Consider the following 23,099-nt stretch of genomic DNA (forward strand, 5'->3'; position numbering starts at 1 on the left):
CCACCCTGCATATCATTTTCGACTAATGCGTATTTTTAAATTAGTGAGTATATCTAGTCGATAATTTAAATATTTTTAAAAATGTGGCAGCTCAGGAGTTTTATATTGAGCTGTCGAAATATCGAATATCAACAAACTGAATGTAAATACTTGCTGTTAACGGAGGTTGGAAAATGAAATAAAATTGAAATATAGCAAGGATTCGTTACAAGTTATAAAAAAAAGGCCAAGCCATTATGGCCAGCAGAAAAGATTTCTGCCTACGTGAATGGGCGCCGCTTACAGAGATCATGGATCTTATACCAGCAGCTCGGCGCGGCTTTTTTCCAGCAAATCTCAATGTAACTTGCGTAGATGCCGTTGAAGATTTCCTGGCGCTGGGAAGTGACGCTGGAATTGTCTTTTGGTATAATCGTCGCTCAGGCGAAATGCAGAAACTCAAAGCTGAGGTAAGTATTTGAGTGTGGCATTGATGACTCAGATGACACACATCGCGTGCCTACCGCCAATTTTATGAATGTGTTGTGTGGTGCTTCCCCTTCTCCCGAAATCACCCACACTGACAACTCCAATAGGTATCCACACGCATAACGTGCGTTAAGATAGTCAACTCGGTGGAGTATATGGTGGCAGCTGGAAGTGCTAATGGTCAAGTTAGCGTTTTTCAAATTCAAAAGGAGCTGCCGCCAGACCTGGACCTGGTGGCGCCCTGCACACGAACCAAACCCATCGAACGCTACACCATCCGTGATTTGCATCGCTGCGTAGTTAGTTGCTGTGAGTGGTCCAAAAACGGCATGAAATTGTATTCGGGCGATCGACAGGGCGTCGTCGTGCTCACCGAATTCGACTATCAAGCGGTAAGTAAATTGAAGCTAATATCGCTTTCCGTTTAATTGATTTCACTTCAATTTTCTTGCGCAGCACCTGAGCAAATCGTTGGAAATACTGAACGAAGCCTATGAGATTGTTCAGCTGAGCGTGCATCAGAGCTATCTGCTTGTGGCGACGCTTTACCGTTGCATAGTGTGTCGCCGCGATGCCAAGACCCACACATGGCAAATCACCCAGGTGGGCAAGAAAGATCGCAAGCAGCTAGTCGACTGTGGCGGCGTCTTCCTCAAGCAAACAACAACTGCGAACGATAATTTGCCACAAATCATTTGTGGACGACCCGGACTACGTTTCTGGATTGCCGATGCCGTTGGCACTGTATCGAAGACCATTATTTTCAACGAACCCGTCTTGAACAATCCCACCTGGGAGATACCTTTACTCAATCCTAAGCAGCGTAGTCACACGAAAATGACTGCATCTCAAGCCGATAGCAGCAGCAGCGGTTGCTGTGTTGCATTTGTGGCCAGCAAAAACTTTCGTGAATTGAATTTGTACGATGGACACGATTCCCTGGTTGTTACACATGACGATGTTGCTTTATACATTCTGAATCTCGAGCGCCTCAAAGTGGAGGCAGTGGCGCGTGGTTTTCGTAAAATCCTTGACTTTTGTGTCTGCGGCAAGGAGATCTTTGTGCTCGAAGGCGAGCGTTCGCTGTTGCGTCTGGCCCCTTTTCCGGAGCCACCTAATAGAACTACTACGGTTATTTTCAATCCACTGCTGCCGCCTCCACTGCCCATGGTGGGTGTCTCTCAATATTCCAAACTGGATGTGGAATCGCCGGTGGAGCTGGAGCCAGCTTTGAATATGGCTGAGGAATGCTTTGAATTGCCGCCCATTGAAAAGCTGGACTTGAATGTGCCCATTGAGCTGGCAGTGGAGTCGCCATTGGCGCAGCAAAATCGTCGCTTGGAAATCTTTCAACGCATCGGTGAAATGGACTTTGAGCCGTCCATTGTGCACACCAGCGGCACGTTGAGCCATCGAAAGCGCAAAATTTCGGCGGACAAGCGGAACGCAGCTGCAGGAGGAATCGTTGAGATCGGACAGGAGACACACGAGCACAAGCTGCCCCTGACCAGTGCAGCTACACTAATGGAAGCCAGCTATTGCCAAATGGAAAAGTGAATATAGATTATATATAAAATGAAATCTTATTTATGCCAATTCATTAATTGCAGCAACGGCTTGGTTTCCCCTGTGGACATGAGAGCAGCATTTATGCAGCAGCTGCCCGATGCGTTGACTCCAACCACGTTGCAGCGTACCGTTGCGGAAAAGGCGAAAACATTGGCCGCCGAGCTGGATTTGCCAGAAGTGCATCTGGCTCCCGTCAGCGCTGAGGAGTTGCAGGCGGCAGAAGCACCGCAGCTTGTGAATTCACTGATCAACTGTTATCCCTCGAGACTGGAGGCGGTCAGTGTGCAGACATCTCCACACAAGAAGCTGGACACCACCGATTACAGCGCTGGACAGCCAGTGGATGGCATTTGTGCGGGCGCCTCGAAGCCGGCCTTGACATTTATAGAGACTCAGCCAAAGTCCACATCATCGCCCGATGAGGAATACAACAGCTTTCTGCCAGACTTCCGACGCGCAGCTGATCCATTCATAAAGAAGGAGACGCCCGCCTCAGGTGGCTCAAACACATCCAGCGAATGGGAGTTTCTAGATAACTAAAATGTGTATTTTTGCAGCCCAGTATTATTTACATTCGTTTATTTTAGTTGCAATCGAAGTTGGTTTCATGTTAATTTCGTTTAAGTTCTTTGTGCACAATTCTCTCTGTTATTTGTAATTTTGCGTTTGTCGAACAAGTTGTGTGCTTAAATTGTGATTTTCGTGTGTTATTGTTATTAAATTATCTCCAATTGTATATAATCATAAGGCGAAATATGTTAGTGAACTATTTTTATAATATATAAACATATATATATATATATGTATTTATTTCTCATGAACTGCAAAGTTATGGAATACTCTGTGAAATGCACCTTATTTTCTTATCATTATAAGTAATAAAATTTGAATTGTACCACTGTTTTGTGTTTTCTTCTAATTGTTAGTTATTTTAACAGACTCAGACGCAGGAAATGCCAAGCTACTGATAGCCCTATGGATTGGATAGTGGCGCTGCATGACTTGGCTAAATGGAAACATGTGCATAAGGAATGTCTACTGATAGCGAATAGCGCTAGCATGTGAGGGAAACGAGACGCCCCCACAAGCAAATGTTGCCTAATATCATATATAATATATATATTAATGATATATAATATGACTATGATAGAGGCTTAAGCGTCTGAGTCGCATGAGAGATTGCCAAGCTTAGCGAATTTTTGCAGCTTCGCTGAGCAAATGTGATAGATGAATAAATTCTATAAATTCTATTCCAACAGCAAGTTTTCAAATTGGACAAATTCTTAAAGAGCTTAGTTAAAGTATTTATTTGTAATCTTTTTAATTTTAATAAAATCAATATATATATATTTAAATATTGAGCATTTGTATTGAAAATGAAAGAAGAAAGTTCACCCTAATTTCTTGCCTTACTTCACCTACTTATTTTGATTCATATTGCCATTCTGCATAACTTTGAAAAACAGATTTACGATCTTGATTACACGAAAACTCGATATAAATGTGTTGCGGTAATGGAAAAGTTTCAATGGAGCTGGAGCAATATGTTGTTATGCAATATCGCGAATCCCACCCATTCCATGCTCCAACAACAATAAACAAATTGAAATTTGAGCGCAGCTTGCTTTTCAATTGACTGCAATGATGGAAAGTTTTGCAGTGGGCGACATCAGCTGCGACAACTAGAAATTTCTAGGAGCAAACATTTCATAAATACAAATTTCTTAGATGCACACACACACACACACATACATACACACATAGTATGAGCTTGAGAAACCTTGAAAGCATCCAAATCATAACAAATAAATTTGCATTGCAAAATTTTCCACAGCTAAATAAATGCCATTGATTGAAATTGAAATTGAAATGAAAGAAGCTGGGAGAGCTCTCGACTCGCGAAGCTTAAAGAAGATAATCAGGAAATTAGCTGCTGACTTGCAAGAAATCTTTAAAGAATGCGTTGATTTGTTGATTCAGCCGCTGAATCTGTTGATGCTGTTAATGCTGCTGAGGCTGAGAACTATCAGGCCTTAACAGGCGCGTGCCAAATTATGTTAGTTTTTACCCCGCAGAGAGAATTCAATTCACTGGTCAGGAAAGTTGGGCATGTAACGTGTTAAATTAACTCAAATTTAAATAAATTAAATTGATTATACAAAAAAAGACATAAATAATGAAAAGCAATAAAAGTAGAAATATAAAAGAAAAATGGGCATTATTTATTATATGAATAATATATATATTTTATAAAAAATATTTTTTATATTTACACAAATTTAAATAGAATGGAATAAGCTCTAAATTAACGAATAATTATAAATATTGATTTCCTTTGTACGTATCAAAATATTTTTATAAAATATACATTTTATAAATATTTGCGTATAAATAATTTTAAATATTATTTTTGAAATATTTTTATTTTTAATTGGTAGGCATTTCCCATTAATCATTACTTTTTGTTAATGAAGCCGAGTATCAAACTCCCTTTTATGCGGCGAAATGACAAACGTTTGCTCAGCTCAACTTGAGACTAACACACACACACAAACACCCACATTCCGTCACTCACATGCTCCACGCGCTCTCTTTAGCGGCTTTCTGGCTCTCTCTGCGGGCAGCAATGCCGGCAATTTGCTCTTGCCAGAACAAAGAGTAACAAAAGCAACAACAAATATCAGCGCTGCTGTAAATAAAAGCGGACCGCAATACGCTCTTGTGCGCATTAAGCGGCGAACTTTTGCTTTGACCAGAGCCCAGACCTAGACCTTTGACCAAAGCGGTGAAAAGTGTGAAAACTTGGCAAAAATTCCTGTAACAAAAAAAGACACGCTGAATTATAAATAGCTGTGTGTGTGTTTATTTCATTGCGTGTGGGTGTGTACACTGCGAAAGCTAACGAGAAAAGTGCAAAACAGACGTTAAATATTCCACATACAAAATTCGTGACTGTCCGAAAATGAAGCCAACCAAGAACTCAACGCTGGAAATCATCTCGCCCAAGGTACACGTGGACGATGAGTTCATTGAGACGGATTATGAATATCAAACGTCGCATGTGAAGCGCACCGCCACGGGCCAATTACAGGTGAGTTGCCGGTCATGGATGGGGGAACTGACAGCACTACGCAAAAAACGAACTGTTTTAATCGATAAGCCACGGTGAAGACGTTAAAAATAGAATGCAACAGTTGCATAAGGATGTAATGAGCTTACGGCGAAAGTGAGCTGAGCAGGCGAAAGTGTAGCAGAACGAAGAGGGACGAAATTGTCAACAGTTGTTTATAGAGTGAAAAGAGTAGAGTAGGTTTATTAAAAAAAAAAAAAAAAAAAATAAGATATTGATGATATAGATGATAAATATATTGTGTATAGTAAAATTATTAAGCTATATTATATGACTATTATATTGTAAATTGAAATTATATTATATAGTGAAAATATATTGGCCCTTCATTGTCCTTCATGCTGAACTAATGACGTAGGTCTTGTTTTTGATTTGCTCCATTTGTTCTGGATACGGTATAATTAATTGACACATAATTTACTTGAAATTAATTTTGTATATTTTCTACCGTTCTACCGTGTTTCACGCTTATTAATATTCTGTAAAAATTCAATTTTTCTAGCGTAAATTATGACGTAGGAAGACACATGCCAAGAAATCTAGTTTAGGTGGATGGTTTATGATTTATGAATTTATTGATTCTATTACAATACTAAACAGCTGATAAAACAAAATCGAGCGCTGATAACTGTCCATTTCCAAGCCCGTTTCCATTGTTATTCCCATTCCCATTCCTATTCCCATTCCCATTCCCATGCCCGTTTAAGTACGCTGTGGACTTTGGTGGTGTGCGCAGGCGTTAAGCATATTTGTATATGTGAAATGATGTCCGAGTATTATCGTACGTGTTTTGAATTTGTTATGTTAACTTATCGCCTAAAAATATGTGTGCATGCATATGTACAAGTCAGACTAGCAAGAAATAAATTTTTGTTGAAGTTTGTTCCTTTTGTTTCCGCTGTTTCGTTTGACGTTGCTCTCAATAGCTGCAGCTTCACGCATTTGCTTTGCTCTGCTCTTCTCGCTCAGGTTCAATTCTAATGGTGTTGTGCTCACCACGCACTTGCTGTGCTCTTCGCTCTCAAGGTCAATGCTAGTGCAGCAGGAAATGACACTTGCTGCACTCTTCTCGCTCAAGGTCAATGCCAGGCAGTGGAGTGTCAGCTGATATTTGTCCAGTGGGCTGAGGTCTTGCTATGTTCTCTTAGCACTTTTGGCTCTCTTAATAACTCAGACCTTGACTTTGGCATATGAATATTCAAATAATCTGCTCAGTTAATAGTTAGACAGTATCGTCTGTTGCTTGGCCGCGATTTGTGTGGGGCTTCATTTCATTTGTGTTGTTTTTGTGCTGAAATTCTCACATGTGCTTATTAACAAGCCGGCCGGCAAATGGCCAACAATGTGTGGGGCTTTCGACTTTACACGTTTCTAATTTATTTATGCAATATATACGATTATCATGATATACATATTCATAAGAAAATCTGTATAAACATATGTATGTATTTTTGGTAAGGAACACGTCGCAAGCTGGCGTCTAGACAAATATTTAAAACAGCTTAACGACTTGTTAATATACTTTAAAAACTACTTCCAAGACGAAAATAAAAAAAAATAGAATGGAAAAAACTGCAAAAAAAAAATAATAATAAAATTAATAATTATGATGTCAAAAACTTAATCAAAATATAAAATAATATATAATTTGTAATATGCATATATTCCATATTTTCGATAAATATTTCTATATTTATTACTCAGGAAAGAGTAAACAAATTCGGCTAGCTTTTAATTTATTTAAATAAAAAAATCACGCGATCGCAGAAATCGCCAAGCAGTTTGGGCGCTACTCTAATCAAGCCACGTCAGGCTATGTGACCGATAAGGCGCAGATGGCACTCAAGATATATTCTTGAATTAATTACTGATTGGAGTTACATACTTTGGTCTGGCCCACTTGCAGGTGCACCCGCGAACGACGTCGCTCAAGATACGCACAGCTCGCCATGTGCCCAAGTTGGGAGTCATGCTCGTTGGCTGGGGTGGCAACAATGGATCGACGCTGACCGCCGCCTTGGAGGCGAATCGCCGCCAGCTGCAGTGGCGCAAGAAGACGGGCGTGCAGCAGGCGAATTGGTTTGGCTCCATCACTCAGGCATCGACGGTCTTCGTCGGATCGGACGAGACGGGCACCGATGTCTATGTGCCCATGAAGGAGCTGTTGCCCATGGCAGAGCCGAATGATATTATTGTCGATGGCTGGGACATAAGTGGTAAGCATTTGGGCGATGCCATGCGACGTGCCGAGGTCTTGGATGTGGCCCTGCAGGATCAGCTGTACGAGCAGCTCTCCGCCATGAAGCCACGCCCATCGATTTACGATCCCGATTTCATTGCTGCCAATCAGTTGGATCGCGCCGATAATCTCATCAAGGGCACCAAGTTCGAGCAGTATGAGCAGGTGCGTCGCGACATACGTGACTTCAAGCAGCGCTCCGGCGTGGAGACGGTCATTGTGCTCTGGACAGCCAACACGGAGCGCTTCAGCGAGGTGCTGCCGGGTCTGAACACCACCAGCCAGGAGCTGCAGGCTTCGCTGAAGGCCAACAAATCGGAAATATCGCCATCAACGATCTTTGCCATGGCCAGCATTGCCGAAGGCGTAAGTAAATGCGAATCGAATCTGAGACATACCTACAACTGCTTGTTCCTCTCATTTTCTTTCAGTGCACGTACATTAATGGCTCGCCACAGAACACATTTGTGCCGGGCCTCATTGAGCTGGCCGAGGAGCAGCGCGTCTTTATTGCCGGCGATGATTTCAAGTCGGGCCAGACAAAGATTAAGTCCGTTTTGGTGGACTTTCTGGTGGGCGCGGGCATCAAGCCCGTCTCCATTGTCAGCTACAATCATCTGGGCAACAACGATGGCAAGAATCTCTCTGCTCCACAGCAGTTCCGCTCAAAGGAGGTAAGCAACTACACCAAGCTCTCTCTCTCTCTCTCTCTCTCTCTCTCTCTCTCTCTCCCTATCTCTCTCTCTTTCTCTCACATACTCATTCATCTGTCCTCTTTTAGATTTCCAAGAGCAATGTAGTCGATGATATGGTCGCATCGAACAGCGTGCTATATAAACCTGACGAGCATCCGGATCACGTGGTGGTCATCAAGTACGTCCCCTATGTGGGCGACAGCAAGCGTGCTATGGATGAGTACACCTCGGAAATTATGATGGGTGGCCACAACACTCTGGTCATACACAACACGTGCGAGGATTCGCTGCTGGCCACGCCCCTCATATTGGATTTGGTCATCCTGGCCGAGCTGAGCGCGCGCATCCAGCTGCGCAGCGCCGAGAAGGAGCTGGCACCGTGGGTGCCCTTCAAGCCGGTGCTGTCGCTGCTCAGCTACCTGTGCAAGGCACCGCTGGTGCCGACTGGCTCGCAGGTGGTCAACTCCCTGTTCCGGCAACGGGCCGCAATTGAGAACATCTTGCGCGGCTGCATCGGATTGCCGCCCATCTCGCATTTGTCGTTGGAGCAACGGGTATGATGGAATGAACTATTTCGATTCGTGACTTGTTGCTTATCTGAATTGAACCTTTGCTTTGCTTGCAGTTTGATTTTACCAGCATTACAAATGAGCCGCCAGTGAAGAAGGCCAAGCTGCTTGGCCAGCCGTGCTCGGTGGAGTCCAGCGCCAAGCTGCATGCCAATGGACACAGCAATGGCACCAAGCTGGCCGCCAATGGCAACGGCCATTGAGTAGTCTATATATGTACATATGTATATATATCAATATATACATATATATGCGTCTATTATATGTGTACTTTTTGCTAAATTACAAACTAGTTGTAAGCTACAAATATATCAAATAAATTTCAAAACCACCTACCTCTTTGTTGTATGCCAATCGTTCTATATTTATGAAATATATACATATGTATGTACATATGTGGGTATGTATAACGTATGTACTTATTTTTAGGAATTTTTGTATACAGATCAATCAGCATTGAATGCCTTTGTCCATATGTGCACAATTGATGTGATTTAGGGTAGGAACTCTTCGCATTGAGTATTATAGTTGTCTTGCGAACTATGTAACATATCTCAGATATGCTATTAAATCAATATGTGTACATGCTATTTGACTTATAAATGTAGACATATCAATGCTAGTGGGATTAATCTCTAAATTTTAGACTCAACAATTCAGGGGCAAGCGGAGTATTTTGAAAATAGTTTGAAATGAATTAAAATTATTATTTAACTTTATTTATTATTATTATCTCTTTAATTTATAGAGAAAATGTTAACAAAACGTATTTATGCATGTCCCTTTGAATCTATTGTATATCTTCAACCTTTTCAACAGGGTTTCCCTTTTCAAATACAAATTGAAATTTTTTGCTTATTTAATTAAATAAAAGTTTTGTTTCAAGTACAATTCTTACACCAAAAATTTTCTTATACGATAGACCTATTTCTGCAAGTATCGCCCTTTCAATCTGCCTCTCGCTCTATTTCTCTCTCTGTCGCTTCCTTTGTTTCCTTTCTCCCTCTCGATCTGGCTGTTTATCTATAAATCACTCTCTCTCTGTTTTACCTATATTTCGGTTTTCCCCTTTTCTCTCTCTCTCGCTCTCTCTCTCTGTATTCCTCTCTCGTTATCTGAAATTCTGCTTCATACTCTCTCTCTCTCTCTCTCTCTTTCATTAGTATTATTCTCATTCTTGTGAGTTCTTAGTCATAATATTTTATATTACACACATTTCATTCTGGCTTTAGCCTAAATGTATGCTCTGTTTAGTCTCTTATAAATGTGCTACCTAGTGACAAATAACACTGCATAATAATGATTTTGCTATCAGCTTAATAAGTTGTCAATTTAAAGGTCGTTTCTTCCCTAAATTTCAAATATAACAATAGTTCTTTAATCTTTAATCTGGGAGTTTCATCTCAAGTTTTACTTGATAGATCAATTCTTTCGATCCCTGTTGCAATATTAAATTATAGCTTCCATCTTATTCGCTCAATTACGCCTATAGCTATGGAAAAGATAAGAAATTTCATATTTCTTGCAGCATATCTTCAGAATATTTATATATTTATATATATTTTATATACATATAAATGCATTAAATATATTACCTTTCTCTATATGTTATCAAGACAATGTGTGTTTTTTTTTTTTATCGATTTGGGTATTTCATATGTTTCAATACACTCTATGAATCAGCCAGTTGATTAGATGGAGGGACTTTTACTACATGTAGTTCCATCAGCTAATGGAGCATTAGTCATTTGGGAGATACACACATAGACCTAGTCTAGACCCGATCAAGTTGAGCTGAGCCAATTTATTTGATTGATAAGTTTATCACATTTAACATGGGAACTGGGAAATGGGACTCATTGGTAATTATTAGTAAATCCATGGGGAATACGAGTACACGAATCAATCCAACTTCAACTTGAACCTCTTGCATTTAATTAGGCGAAGGCGGGCTAATTGAATGCACTCAAGAGTAGAGCCGAATGAATTTCTATAGATCTATTTCGTTAGTGGTAGATATGTACATACATAGATACCCAGGTCTATAGTATATCTGAGGCTCCTACCTCATGCTCATGTGTGTTCTCTGTAATTAATGGTGATTCGAACTAGCCATTGGGCAGGAGGCGTACCTCGAGCTACGAAAAGGCTTGGCGTGTCAATGTCAAATAGTCAGAGACTGACAGCTACTGAGTGTGTCTGTGTGTATGTCACATGTGTGCTTCTATTTGGGTGTAAACGCATAAATTTCGTAAAACTGTAAGAGGTGTGTCCCCTGACGAAACGGCAGGCATTGGGCTCTGGGCTTTGAAGGATTTGCTATAATTTCGACCAGGAAAAGCTTACATGCCTCCAGGACCTTGACGTGCGTGCAAAAATGTCAAAGGACATATAGATATATGAACACACGTGTCCACATACGCACATACGCCTTTCATTTACCTCACCAGACGGCCTTCAGGGGATTTCTATTCAGCCAAAGGCCAACTCGTGCTTAACGTTGCCCTGATTAACTGCTAATCATTATTGGACTTCAATTGGGAATACATTATGCAGTCAGAGATTTGTATTGAAAGCAAATGACTGTCGGTCAGACAGATGTACTCTAGCTTGAGGACGTGCGGGAGGTTACGTGGGAATGCCAGACATGGAGACATTGAATATTGGCATAGTCAATCAAGTGTTGTATGAGGTGTGCAGAGAGGAAATGATGATCTTCAAGAGTGTCAACTATAACCGGGAATATTTTAGAGAACGCTCAGCTTTATTCTAGAATATTTCTAGAAATATAGAATATAGAATATAGAATATTTCTAAAATATATATAAAGATTTTTAAAAATTTTAATTAAGACAAATTAAACTATTTGTAGACAGGGTATCATCTAGTTAATCAATATCCACTAGAGCAGTACTTCGCTTCACTTCTATGCATGTGGTTTGTGGCATTGAGTATTCTTGTGTGCGGCACTGAAACTTAAGATCTCTATTAATCGCAGATACCTTAAAAGTGAGTTCGCTGACCCAGTAACCCATAATTGATTTTATTGTTATTATTAGGAAATTGCAATAGATGTGATTCATGTTATTGGGAGTTTTTTAATCAAAGATAAATAAATAAATATATACGAAATGCTTATCAGTATGAGAAGCATGAAAGTGCTGATTACAAATGTTGAAAGCGAAAGTTAGAGAGAGAGAGAGAGAGATAGAGAGAGTGATAATTGAGAGTCAAGATAGTATCAATGATATACTATATAGAATATACTATATAAAATATAAATATAGAATATATTATATTCTATATAGTAAATATAATTATATTGTGCAAAGTATTTTCAGATATTTATACCCAAATTTTGAAAAATTGTTGCTAATTTGAATTTACAGACTTGACTTTTTAAAGTTACATAAAATATAATATAATAAAATATGAATTTAATAATATTATTTCTTAGTTAAAATGATATATTTAAAGAAAATTTAAATCTTTGTCAACTCTAACTTCCTAGCTGGTCTACAGAGTATCCCTTTGTCAATCACATACCACTTTATATATAGATTAGAAAAATCCCTTTTTGATTTGAATCACTCTGACTTGTTCTTGTCGCAGTCGCTAATCATGGTAATGAAACTCTTTATTATCAGACAAGAAATCATTAAAAGTGTGACTCACTTTAAAGCAGTTTAAACATTCAATTTATGTATATCTGGAATTTTAAATATTACGTAAAATTATTTACTTCACTCTTATAACAAGAATATTTCTATACGAATTTCGAGTAAGAACTAAGGGGTGGTTCTCTATAAATAGAAACCGGCTGTGTTGGGCCGCTCAAACAAGATTGTGGATTACATATATGTATATAGTTGCTGATAAGGTTTTTCGGCAGGTTAATCTTGTTTTGGGGGAATTTATACTAAGCAAAGATAATAGTTGCGGGCATCGCAGTCGACGTCGCTGCCGGCGTCAACAGTTGACGTCGAATAGCGTCCGCTGTTCCTTCAAACCGTTGGGCGTTCATATTCAATTTCAATTTTAGTTGCGAGTTGTTTTGCGTTGCGTGCGGTCGGCTGGTTGGGCTGGTTTGATGTTCGTTCTCAAGATAACGTATACGACGCGTATACGCAATATTTAGCTAAACAAATAAACGCGTTTGATTAGATTTGCCAATTAATTTCTTACGGCTTTTCGCTGTTTGTAATAATAATTGATCTCGCAGCACTTTGATAAGTGTCAGCTCTATAGATACATACATATACATATATTATCCATAGTGGTATGTGCATAAATGAGATATAATTTACTTCTATGTGTACAGCACTTTTAGAAATTAAAAAGTGAAATTTGTTAACGAACTGAAATATAGTTAATATAACTTTAGTTATTTGGCTGATAAAGTTATAAAACAGCAAATACTTAAGTGAATCTAAAGAATATTTTTCCCAAATCAAAATGAAATTTAAATAAATTCTGAATAAACAAATGATGAATAAATTAATTTGAAATTTAACTTAACATTTTAGTTTTAAGTTGATCAATTTTGTTATATTGAAACCAATTCAAAATATTTTAAAATAAAAATCAAATTTCCCTATCTAAGAAATTTGTTTTAAATTTAATATAATAAATCAAAAGAATGCCAATGTTAATAGAAAAAATAGATAAGGGTTTCAAATGTCTAATTTCGCAATAATTTTGCCATTTTGAAACCTAATGAATTTATTACAAAATAAACTGAAATTTCCAAAAACAATTTATACATAGTTCCGTAATATTGCCCTCTGTAAAAGCTAATAAACTAAATACGATTAGAAAAATTAGTTAAAATAATAAGAGGCGACACTAAAATAAGTGTTACAACGAACGCAACAGATAAGATACATCGATAAGAGCGAAACATGTTAAACATTGCGATTCCATAAATTCAGAGCAAACCCGTCACCCAGTCTGACACTCGGTGGCAAGTGCAAAGAGACGCGTTAATGGATAATATTCAGCTGGCAGAAGCAACGCACACAGCCAAACGCCCACCCACACACACACCTGCGCACACCTGTCGAGCAGTGCACTGATATGATGATAGCTAGGCTAGCGAAACCGAGGAAGAGATATGACAATAACTAAATCATACCAAGTCCAAAAAAACACATACCTGCGATAAGCATTCATAGAAGCTCCATGAAAATCAAGTAAATGCGGAGTTGCTGTCTATGCCTATTAATCAATAGATTATGGAAAAGAATACACTCCACAGGCATGAGTCAAGCCCACTATATGGAGGCCTATCAGCATGGAAACACCTTGCCCATGTTTAGTTTGGGTTTATCGTGGACTTCGACAGAACCCTCTCTGCCCGGTACGCGGCATTAACATGGCGCACTATCAGCGATAGAGCGATAACTGATAAGTTGCAAGTCTCTTTACTTAGCACACATACCAACTATATGGGCATATAGAATAATATATGCCCATATTTGTATGTATATGTATATATGGTCGGCATTTTGTGAAAGAGGTAACCTTTTGGGTTGTACGTTCCCATTGTCGCGTACACAAAGAAAAAAAAAATCAAAGCCAAAACTCTAGTATTCATGGAAATTACAATGGGAACGATTGATATTATAACTCTATAATAACAGGGTTGAGACGTATTGGAATTGAAACTATATTAGCATACAAATCTTTTGGAATGGGCAAAGGAAATCAAAGGAATCGTAGCACTTTAAGGAAAGTGATTGAGAGAGTGAGTAAGTGGAAAAGAGAACGGATGGATGGATAATAATATATAATGCCTCATATAAATGGGGTATAGGAATAAATGAAATTTGGAACAGGAATGAATGGAATTACAATCATTCTAATAAATATGAATATAAAATGGAAATTTTAATTGGAATAGTAATTCTATTAGTACTTAAAAAGATTGGATCGAGAGTGAAAATAATTAAAGTCAAAGTTCTTTAAATAATAAAATAAATGAAATGGGATTGAGAATTGAAATGAATGAAATTGAAATTCAGAAATTATACAAATGAAATAAAAACGAATGGAATGAATAGAATTGTTATTCAGAATAAGAATCAACACGAGGGGAATTGATGGCATTTATTGAAAGGGAATGATATCTCTATAAATGCAATGGATTTGTATTTGGAATGAGACTGCACCACATACAGTCAAATAGAGGTCAATATCAAATAGTCTTACAAGTGGCACTAGCTGAAAACAACATCTGTTCTATATTCAGAGGAATGCCACATGCATATGTAGTATGGGCCTCGACCGAACGGCATGCCTTTCCAGCACCGTCTGAGCCAATTCCAACCCCTCTTCGCGGGGGTATTGATGGTTGCCGCAGCTTGCAAATTTTCACATGCAAATTATTAGTTAAGTAATTACTAATTGGGCTTATTACCAACAGGGCAGACCGCTTAGAAATACTGCGGAATTTATGACTTAAGGACTGCAAGGCCTATGAAGGCCTATGTAAATTAATGGGTTTTATAGTTGTGGTTAACATATCAGTAAATCGCTGGGGTTGATCCTATTATGAATTCATTGATTGTACTTAGAGGGAAATTAAGAAACTTGAAATATATCCAATAATAATTTAACAATATATTTAAAGAATACCAAGAATACTAAGATATAAAATCTATATAAATGTTGCTAGATACATATATCTATAATTTAGACATAGTAATATGATAAGTATTAGAGGGAAATTAAGAAACTTGAAATATATCCAATAATAATTTAACAATATATTTAAAGAATACCAAGAATACTAAGATATAAAATCTATATAAGTGTTGCTAGATACATATATCTATAATTTAGACATAGTAATATGATAAGTATAAGCCAAATCACTTTTGACTTGGGGAGGCTTTGGGGCAAGTTGAGAGCTGAACAGTGTCTAAAAGAGTTGTACCTAATATTATATCGTATTATTGGCAGACAGTTTAGCGCCATTCGCTCCGCTTCTCTCACCTTTCGGCTAGCTTATTCGTTCAGTTCGGTGCAGAGCCTAAGCTGCCTTTCATTAGTCATATTTTGTAGCCGCTGCCTGTTTCTACGAAGCTTAGCGGTTTTTTTTTTGTGTTAAGCATAAAAGATTGTTAAATAAACATTAATGTACAAACACAAACATTTAAAATAAATCAAATCGACTAGGTGTTAAGCTTACGTGTAAGTTATGGGTATTACTTGGGGCTTACAAGCTGACTTTAACCTCATATCGATCAGGCCCAAACAAACAACTCCCCAACTTTTCTGTTACACCTAGATTTCGGCATATATAGTTTATCTATTAGTGTGCATACTCTTTGGTGGAATATACACATATATAAATATATACATATAACTCAAAAAGTATATGTGAATATATTCAAAGAAACTCTTTTATTTATTGGAATTTATACTATTTTATAATTTAATACCCGAATAAAAATACTTTTTACTAAGAATATACTCATTAAATTCCTAAAATATATAAAACCATATTTTGTATACATATTGTTTAATACCCTCAAAAATATACTTTTTACTCAGAAATTATTTATATCATAAAAGACTATTTCCTACATATAGAAATTTATATTATTATTTATATTTTATTTATTAGCCTCATATAAATACTCTAAAAATATTTATTGAATTATTCAAATATATACCCAATTGGAAAGTTTGCCAGAAAACCATTTGAATCAGAAGCATTCATAGAATATTTACTTCTTACAGAACAATAAAATTCTGTGTTCCTGTAAAATGTATTCAGCAATGTAACGAATGTAATGTAAATGTTATTAAATTGTCGAAATAGCTATCCTATCAAAGCGTTATTGATAGCAGTGGCCATAAATAGGATTGGTACAAATATGAAAGTCATAAAACTAGGTTCAGTTCTAGTTTTGTGTCTGCTATCTTATCAAAACGAAAGTCGCAGTTTTATCGACTATTCATGCTGACAAACACCTGGATTACATTCATATATCTAATCTAACGGGTATATTTATACATCTAGGTGGTGTAGAACTTGCTAACCAACCAGAAATGAGTACAATTTTAATTGTATCATCAGTCGGATTATGTCGCTGCACTTGATAATTACAATATTAGTAGTTGAACTACATTTCGTGCAGCTATTTAATTAAATAGATTGAAATCGATGACAATAGTTTTTTTTTTTAGCTAATAATTGTTTTATGAACAATTTCCGTTGCAGTTGCAATTTGGAAACCCATCAAGATGGTTGCCCGGAACAAGTCGGAGGAGAAAGCTAAATGTATAGTCAAATACCGTCAGCAGTATTATGATTTAACCAATTTTTTGCACAAGCATCCGGGCGGACTAAATACCCTCAAGGGTCTCAATCAGATCGATATGACATCGCGCTTCATGAAAGCTCCACCCCATTCGGATGCTGCAATGTACCTGATGCGCGAGTACAAAGTGGATTACGATGGAGAGAATAGCGCGAATGAGCGCAGGGCGGAAAAGCTGGCGGAGAATGGAGTTGAGCTGCTGGCTCAGCAGTCAGCGGCACAAAATTCGGAGGACAGCAACAACAATCAGTTGGATGAGAGCATGGAGGTGAGTGTGAGGTCGAATAGATAAATAAAATACGACTACATTTGACTCACTTCACTCATCTCACTCTTTATTCATAGTTCGTTTCACTCTTCTCTGTTTCTCTACATGCTAGTCCATATGCCATTTTTTTGTTCTTTACAATTGTCATCTGAAGCTCGTTTAAAAAATATAAATACTATTAGTAACACATTAAAGACTAGGTTTGGTCCAGTTTTATCCAAATTGGTCACGTTTGTCCAGAGACCAAGTGATATTGCTTTTTTTTTTGGAGTGGGAGATCCTTTTCTTTGATTGATTTTAAACAATTAACGCAATTCGACTTTGTCTTAGAGATTTCGCGATTTAGCTGCCTTCACATAGACCTTAGCTTTGGAGTAAATGCGTATCTCGTCCTCGACGGAGGTCAGCTCCTTATCGATCTCAGCCTTGCGTGAACGCACTCGTAGAGTTTGAGTAGTCATGGGCATGTGATTCAACTCGTTAATGAGCAACTCAAAGCCTGCAAATTGAATATGGAAGCGAAAAATGATTTGAATTGCATTTATTGAATCGCAATGGGCAACTCACGATTTTGGGCAGCTGCCAAAGCGGCGAGACGTTCCGGTTCACTCATCAAGACGTGACCACGTGGACAGTCGGGATCGCGTGAATCTGCACGTTCTTTGGCCTGGGCCTTCTCGCGCTTCTCCTTTTCCAAATATCGCGGCAAGCGCAAATCATCGCGTGCTGCAAAAACATTTAAGCAACTCTAGTAAACAAGATGCAAAATGATTATTTACATGTTATACTCACAGCCCAACTTGTATTCGCTGCGACGCTTTGATTTGATGGTCATATTTGAAGCCTCGGTGGCGATTGTTTCGCGACTGCGTCCACTCAATGGTGCCTCTTCATCATTATGCTCAAAGCCTATATTCTCAATTTCTGGCAAGGGCATGGTTTCGTTGTCATCAATATCTAAGGCACGCTGTTTGGCAAATTCATTGGATCGAGCTGATAGTGGCTGTTCGTCTTCATCATTGTACTGATCATAGTTTTGATCGTAATCATAATCGGGTCTAGCATCGTCGCGATAGTTACGCCCCTCACTTAATGCGGTCTTACTGTCAAGATTGCACCTATAATACATTCATAGAAAGTTCGCATTGTGTTTGCTATAAATAGAGAGATAAACTTACTTTTTAAGTGCATTGGTTAAATAAATCTCATCCGTGATGTCGTCTGTCTGTATGGCAATGCTGGTGCCACTGCTGTGTTCGCTGTTACATGACTGACAACGTTTCGATGATTGCTGAGCTGTTTGCATTTGTTGTTGTGGTTGCGGTGGATATGTTTGTTGAACTGGTTGCAGTTGCGACTGCGACTTCGATTGTGTTGGACGAGCTTTTTTGTCTTTCTGTGATTCACGTGCGTCTGGCTGCGGCTTGTCCAGGCTATGCTGCGAGCGTGTGTTCTTTTGAGGACGCAGCAAGCAGACCTCATCATCGACATGTCGTGAAGACAATCTTTCCGAATCGCAGCGCTGCGCCTCACGCACCTCGGACGCAGTGCGACGTAGCGGGGGCATCCATTTGGGACGTACTGGCTTTTTAGCAGCAAGCTTCTCAGTGGTTGTCTTTTCCAATGAACGTAAGCTCTTTTTGTTCTCCTTTAAGAAATTACGTCCTGGTGTGACACCTATGGACAAATTGTATTCATATTTATTTATGGTTGCTATGGCTCTTTGGGAAAAGCTATACTTACGCGGCACTGAAAACATGCCTTGCAATGTGGGTATTGGGGCACGTACTGTGGTGTTCGACATGTTTCTGCTAAATTTTGGTTAGCCAGAACACGTAAATATGTGTTGATATATATATTGACACAATTTTAATTTTACCGTGTTTGTCAGCTTACACGGAATGAAACCAACCGATCCGTTCAAATGTCAGCTTTGAAGTAAAACAAACCAGCTGCTTGAGACGCCAACTTTTGATTGATTTCATATACATATATCGATAGGCAAAATAGTCAAAAAACGTATGGCCACCTTCTGAAAGTATCGAAAAGCCGCTGGCTCACTAATAACGGTTATTATCAACTTTTCATCTTTTTGTTGTTGTAGCACCTCGTGGACTGGTCGAAAGCTATGCTGCCACAAATTTCAAAAATAACAAAGCATTATGACGAATGGGTACACAAACCAGTCGACAGACCGCTGCGCCTATTTGGTCCTTGGTATTTGGAAATGTGCACGAAAACGCCTTGGTGGGTGGTACCAATGTTTTGGATCCCAACAATTATTGCATGCGGATGGGATGAGGTCCAAGCAAACTCACACAATATGAAAGAAGTAAGTTATTGACATTTACATTTATTACTTACATATATAAACGTTATCCTCTCCATTAGATCACAACAGTCATCTGTCATTTGGTCTTTGGTGTGATATTTTGGACACTTCTGGAGTACTCATTGCATCGTTGGGTCTTTCATGTACGATTGACAAGCAACAGTGGACCTTGGCTATGCACATTTCACTTCTTGATACATGGACTGCATCACAAAGTCCCATTTGATTCGATGCGTCTTGTTTTCCCGCCGTTGCCTGGAGTTATCATTGCTGTCGTTATATACACGCCGTTAAGCATTATTCTACAAAATTATCATCCCCGTTTGGTGCTTTCGGGTGCTCTTCTAGGATACCTGTGCTATGATATGATACATTATTATCTACATTATGGCAATCCGTCGGCTGGTCATCATTTGTACCGCATGAAAAGGTATCATTACCAGCATCACTTTTCCCACCAAGATCTCGGTTATGGCATTAGCAGCCCCATTTGGGATTTTGTATTTAAGACGCGCATACACTTGAGGAAGTTAAGATACCAAATACGATGGTCGTAAGAGTCGTTTGGTCGTTTTGCAACGTTTTGCTGTATGAGAACAAATTTAAAATTTAGAAATTAAAATAAATAAGATGACAATTTTATTAAACTAAGAAATAATATACGATTAACTGTATTTTATTATTAAAGTTAAGCACATAAAATATTTTAATATGAACTTAAGTATATATATTATATACATAAGTGATAATAAATATGTTTGAACTGACGATATATGTATTTTCTTTTTATTTGTTTTTATATTTTCCAATTCAAAATACACAGAGGTGCTTTTTAATTATTTGACGATGTATCTATTTATCTATCGATATGTCGAAATTCTTATGATTAAAAAATATGGCAACACCTTGTTCATGTTGAGAAAGTGTAGGCACTCTTGTTTGTTTATTTGTTTATTTATTGTTTTAATTTGTAAAAATGCTTAATGCGAAAATTGGAAAAGTTGGCAAAGTTCTGGTATGTGGTATGAAAAATGTCGGGAAAACTGCACTAATCGAACAATTGGTATATGGGAATGTTAACACCGAAACAGTAAGTGGGCCATGACTTTTTTGTCCATATGTTTTACCAGTCTACATATTTATCTACATAAATTGATCTTTTTGAAGGAGCTGCATCCAACGATCGAGGATATATATGTGGCGAGTGTGGATACAGGACGTGGTGGCGCTCGGGAAACCTTGCGAATCTACGATACAGCCGGATTACAGGGCGAACAAGCAGCTCAGCTGCCGCGTCACTATTTGCAATTTCCCGATGCTTTTGTGCTAGTTTATGATCCAACAGATCCACGTAGCTTGGATATGTTGGCGGACATCAAGAGCGACATAGACAAGCACAAGGAAAAGAAAGAAGTGCCTGTGATTGTCCTGGCCAATGTTCGGGCTCGCAGCAAAAAGGATACGCCACCCGCAACACCAATTCCGGTCGAGTCCATAATGGATCGAGCGAACAATTGGTGTCAACGTGAACGCATTAAGCATTACACCGTCAATGTTATGGAACGTCCGTCGCTCTACGAACCCTTCACAATGTTGTGTGCCCGTCTCCATCCACCACAGACGAAGAGCACCTTCCCTCAGCTTCGCCAGGTGATGCAGAATCGTCAGAAAAGCGAGGTTTAAACAAGTGCAATCAGATCTGAAATATGAAAATCCTAACTCTAGTATAGAAAATGACTAATGCAAAAATGTTCAAGTATTAATCACCCCATTTAATTTATTACTCTTAATGTGCGCTGGGCAATAATATGGCCCATGCAAATGTATAAAATATTCTTAGTATATAATATAAAAAGAAGGTATGCGAATACTATTGATAGTGAATTCACCCATTGTCGCAATTAAGCCTAATCAGCATTCGTATAGCGTCACAGACGAAAAGCAATTTGAACTTTGGAAACATCAGCGATTCGGGGTATTTTCACTAAAAATGTCGTATTGCTGCGACAGCTTCTCGTCTTCCTCTTAGATTAGTATAAATTCGGCTCTTGAATTGAACATGACCGCTCAGATTTTAGTTGTTGCCTTGGCGGCGATGCTAGCGATTGCACATGGTCTAAGCATAACGGTGCCCGGCACGAAATGGTGTGGTCCCGGCAATATAGCTGAGAGCTATGATGATCTGGGCACTGATGTGGAGTTGGATATGTGCTGTCGGGCGCATGATAATTGCCACGAAAAGATCTCACCTAGCACTGAGCTCCACGGTCTGACCAACAATGACCTATTCCCCATGTGAGTGTTGAGAGATGAGAAATGATCCCTGATTACAGCTCCTATACATCTCTCGTTGCCAACAGCTTCTCCTGCGCCTGTGAATCGAAGTTTCGACAGTGCCTGAGCTCGCTGCACAACGTGGAGTCGGCTGCCTTGGGTCGCATATATTTCAGTACAAGAAATCAGTGCTTTGCCTATGGGCCGCCAATCGCATCCTGTGAGGAGCAGCAGTGGGATCTATTCATGAAGCGTTGCCTAACCTACAAAGTGGACGAATCTCAACCTTACCGCTGGCAGTTCTATGATTTGGCCTTCTACACGCATCCCAGCGCCGAGGAGAATTAATTATATTGAATTCAGGCGCAATTTTGCGATAAGCTTTTCGGTTTTTATAAAGTGTATTTCGATTTTATATATATGCGTATATATACTTTGTTGATTAGAGCTCTGTGGGTCAGGGTTTGGCGATTGTATAGAATGGCATATCGTAGAACTGCCAGAGTTTGGCTGCCCGCTTGTTCACCGTGTACCGAATGCAGCGCCTGCGTACGGCGCCCAGCTGATACTCCTTGCATCCGGTGGTGGGATAGCCCTGTGCAAAGCATCTGTGCCGTGTTGCATAGTAGACGCGACCCATGGTGTTCGATGTCAACGTGTTGACGGCCTGCAAGCAGTTGATGAACTTTTGCTCGCAGCTACACTTCAAGCTGAAAGGAAAGGAATGTTAGATGGGTTGGCTGAACTATTGATTTTTCAAATCACCTACATGGGAAACCAGTCCGTGTTGCTGGGCAGACCGTGAATCGAGCTGTGCGGCTCCATGATATCATCGCAATGATCGTGCTCCCGGCAACACTTGTCCGTATCACGCTCCCGGCCCAGATCATCGTAGTTGGCTGCCGTATTGCCAGGTCCACACCACTTGGTGCCGGGCACCGTGAGCCCTGTGTGGTTCACAGGAGGCAATGCCTGATTGTAAATGTCTTCGTCTTCGAATATGGCCTCGTCGCCAAATGCAAGTGAGCCGCCAATAAAGGCTAATAATAGTAAGAAAACTTCTGCTCTCATGTTGATTGTTGTCGGTTGAAGCCAAAAGTGAAACTGAGCTATCAACAGCTGCTTTGCCGTGTGGCTCAGCTGATAAGAGCTGAGCTGAGTTGATAACAACATTTTTTTACGCTTAACATTAATATAGCAATTATTTTGAATTGTTTTTATACAA

At 39.1% G+C, this 23,099-nt stretch overlaps 7 protein-coding genes across 8 annotated transcripts; 5 read left to right on the forward strand and 2 right to left on the reverse strand.

Annotated features, from left to right (window-relative positions):
- Nucleotides 1–108: 108 nt before the first annotated feature.
- On the forward strand, nt 109–2,932 carry LOC6580188 (WD repeat-containing protein CG11141). Its single transcript, XM_044010613.1, has 4 exons — nt 109–449; nt 576–860; nt 925–2,021; nt 2,079–2,932. Exons 1-4 carry the CDS (start codon nt 237–239, stop codon nt 2,575–2,577), a joined length of 2,094 nt encoding a protein of 697 aa, XP_043866548.1. The 5' UTR covers nt 109–236; the 3' UTR covers nt 2,578–2,932.
- A 1,819-nt stretch (nt 2,933–4,751) lies between these two features.
- On the forward strand, nt 4,752–9,006 carry LOC6580189 (inositol-3-phosphate synthase). Its single transcript, XM_002006011.4, has 5 exons — nt 4,752–5,128; nt 7,074–7,772; nt 7,838–8,080; nt 8,188–8,655; nt 8,727–9,006. The coding sequence occupies exons 1-5, from the start codon at nt 5,000–5,002 to the stop codon at nt 8,871–8,873; spliced, it is 1,686 nt and encodes a 561-aa protein (XP_002006047.1). The 5' UTR covers nt 4,752–4,999; the 3' UTR covers nt 8,874–9,006.
- Nucleotides 9,007–12,701: 3,695 nt separating this feature from the next.
- On the forward strand, nt 12,702–20,262 carry LOC6580190 (fatty acid 2-hydroxylase). 2 transcript variants are annotated; one of them, XM_002006012.4, is made up of 4 exons: nt 12,702–12,949; nt 16,901–17,268; nt 19,373–19,600; nt 19,660–20,262. In XM_002006012.4, the coding sequence occupies exons 2-4, from the start codon at nt 16,924–16,926 to the stop codon at nt 20,155–20,157; spliced, it is 1,071 nt and encodes a 356-aa protein (XP_002006048.2). In that variant the 5' UTR covers nt 12,702–12,949; nt 16,901–16,923; the 3' UTR covers nt 20,158–20,262. The 2 variants fall into 2 exon arrangements, with proteins under 2 accessions (XP_002006048.2, XP_043866666.1); XM_044010731.1 differs by lacking the exons at nt 12,702–12,949; nt 16,901–17,268 and adding an exon at nt 19,197–19,287.
- Nucleotides 17,309–19,104, reverse strand: LOC6580191. The gene is made up of 5 exons (XM_002006013.4): nt 19,012–19,104; nt 18,447–18,945; nt 18,061–18,386; nt 17,836–17,994; nt 17,309–17,767 (listed from the first exon to the last, which is right to left on the reverse strand). The coding sequence occupies exons 1-5, from the start codon at nt 19,070–19,072 to the stop codon at nt 17,595–17,597; spliced, it is 1,218 nt and encodes a 405-aa protein (XP_002006049.1). The 5' UTR covers nt 19,073–19,104; the 3' UTR covers nt 17,309–17,594.
- Nucleotides 20,263–20,496: 234 nt separating the features above from the next.
- On the forward strand, nt 20,497–21,484 carry LOC6580192 (NF-kappa-B inhibitor-interacting Ras-like protein). The gene is made up of 2 exons (XM_002006014.4): nt 20,497–20,690; nt 20,768–21,484. Exons 1-2 carry the CDS (start codon nt 20,577–20,579, stop codon nt 21,281–21,283), a joined length of 630 nt encoding a protein of 209 aa, XP_002006050.1. The 5' UTR covers nt 20,497–20,576; the 3' UTR covers nt 21,284–21,484.
- Nucleotides 21,485–21,569: 85 nt separating this feature from the next.
- LOC6580193 (phospholipase A2) lies at nt 21,570–22,289 on the forward strand. Its single transcript, XM_002006015.3, has 2 exons — nt 21,570–21,895; nt 21,961–22,289. Exons 1-2 carry the CDS (start codon nt 21,660–21,662, stop codon nt 22,220–22,222), a joined length of 498 nt encoding a protein of 165 aa, XP_002006051.1. The 5' UTR covers nt 21,570–21,659; the 3' UTR covers nt 22,223–22,289.
- Nucleotides 22,233–23,027, reverse strand: LOC6580194 (phospholipase A2). Its single transcript, XM_002006016.4, has 2 exons — nt 22,644–23,027; nt 22,233–22,584 (listed from the first exon to the last, which is right to left on the reverse strand). The coding sequence occupies exons 1-2, from the start codon at nt 22,943–22,945 to the stop codon at nt 22,332–22,334; spliced, it is 555 nt and encodes a 184-aa protein (XP_002006052.1). The 5' UTR covers nt 22,946–23,027; the 3' UTR covers nt 22,233–22,331.
- Nucleotides 23,028–23,099: the final 72 nt, after the last annotated feature.

This window comes from Drosophila mojavensis, unplaced genomic scaffold (genome assembly GCF_018153725.1).
Source record: "Drosophila mojavensis isolate 15081-1352.22 unplaced genomic scaffold, ASM1815372v1 contig_80, whole genome shotgun sequence".
Classification (NCBI taxonomy): Eukaryota; Metazoa; Arthropoda; class Insecta; order Diptera; family Drosophilidae; genus Drosophila; species Drosophila mojavensis.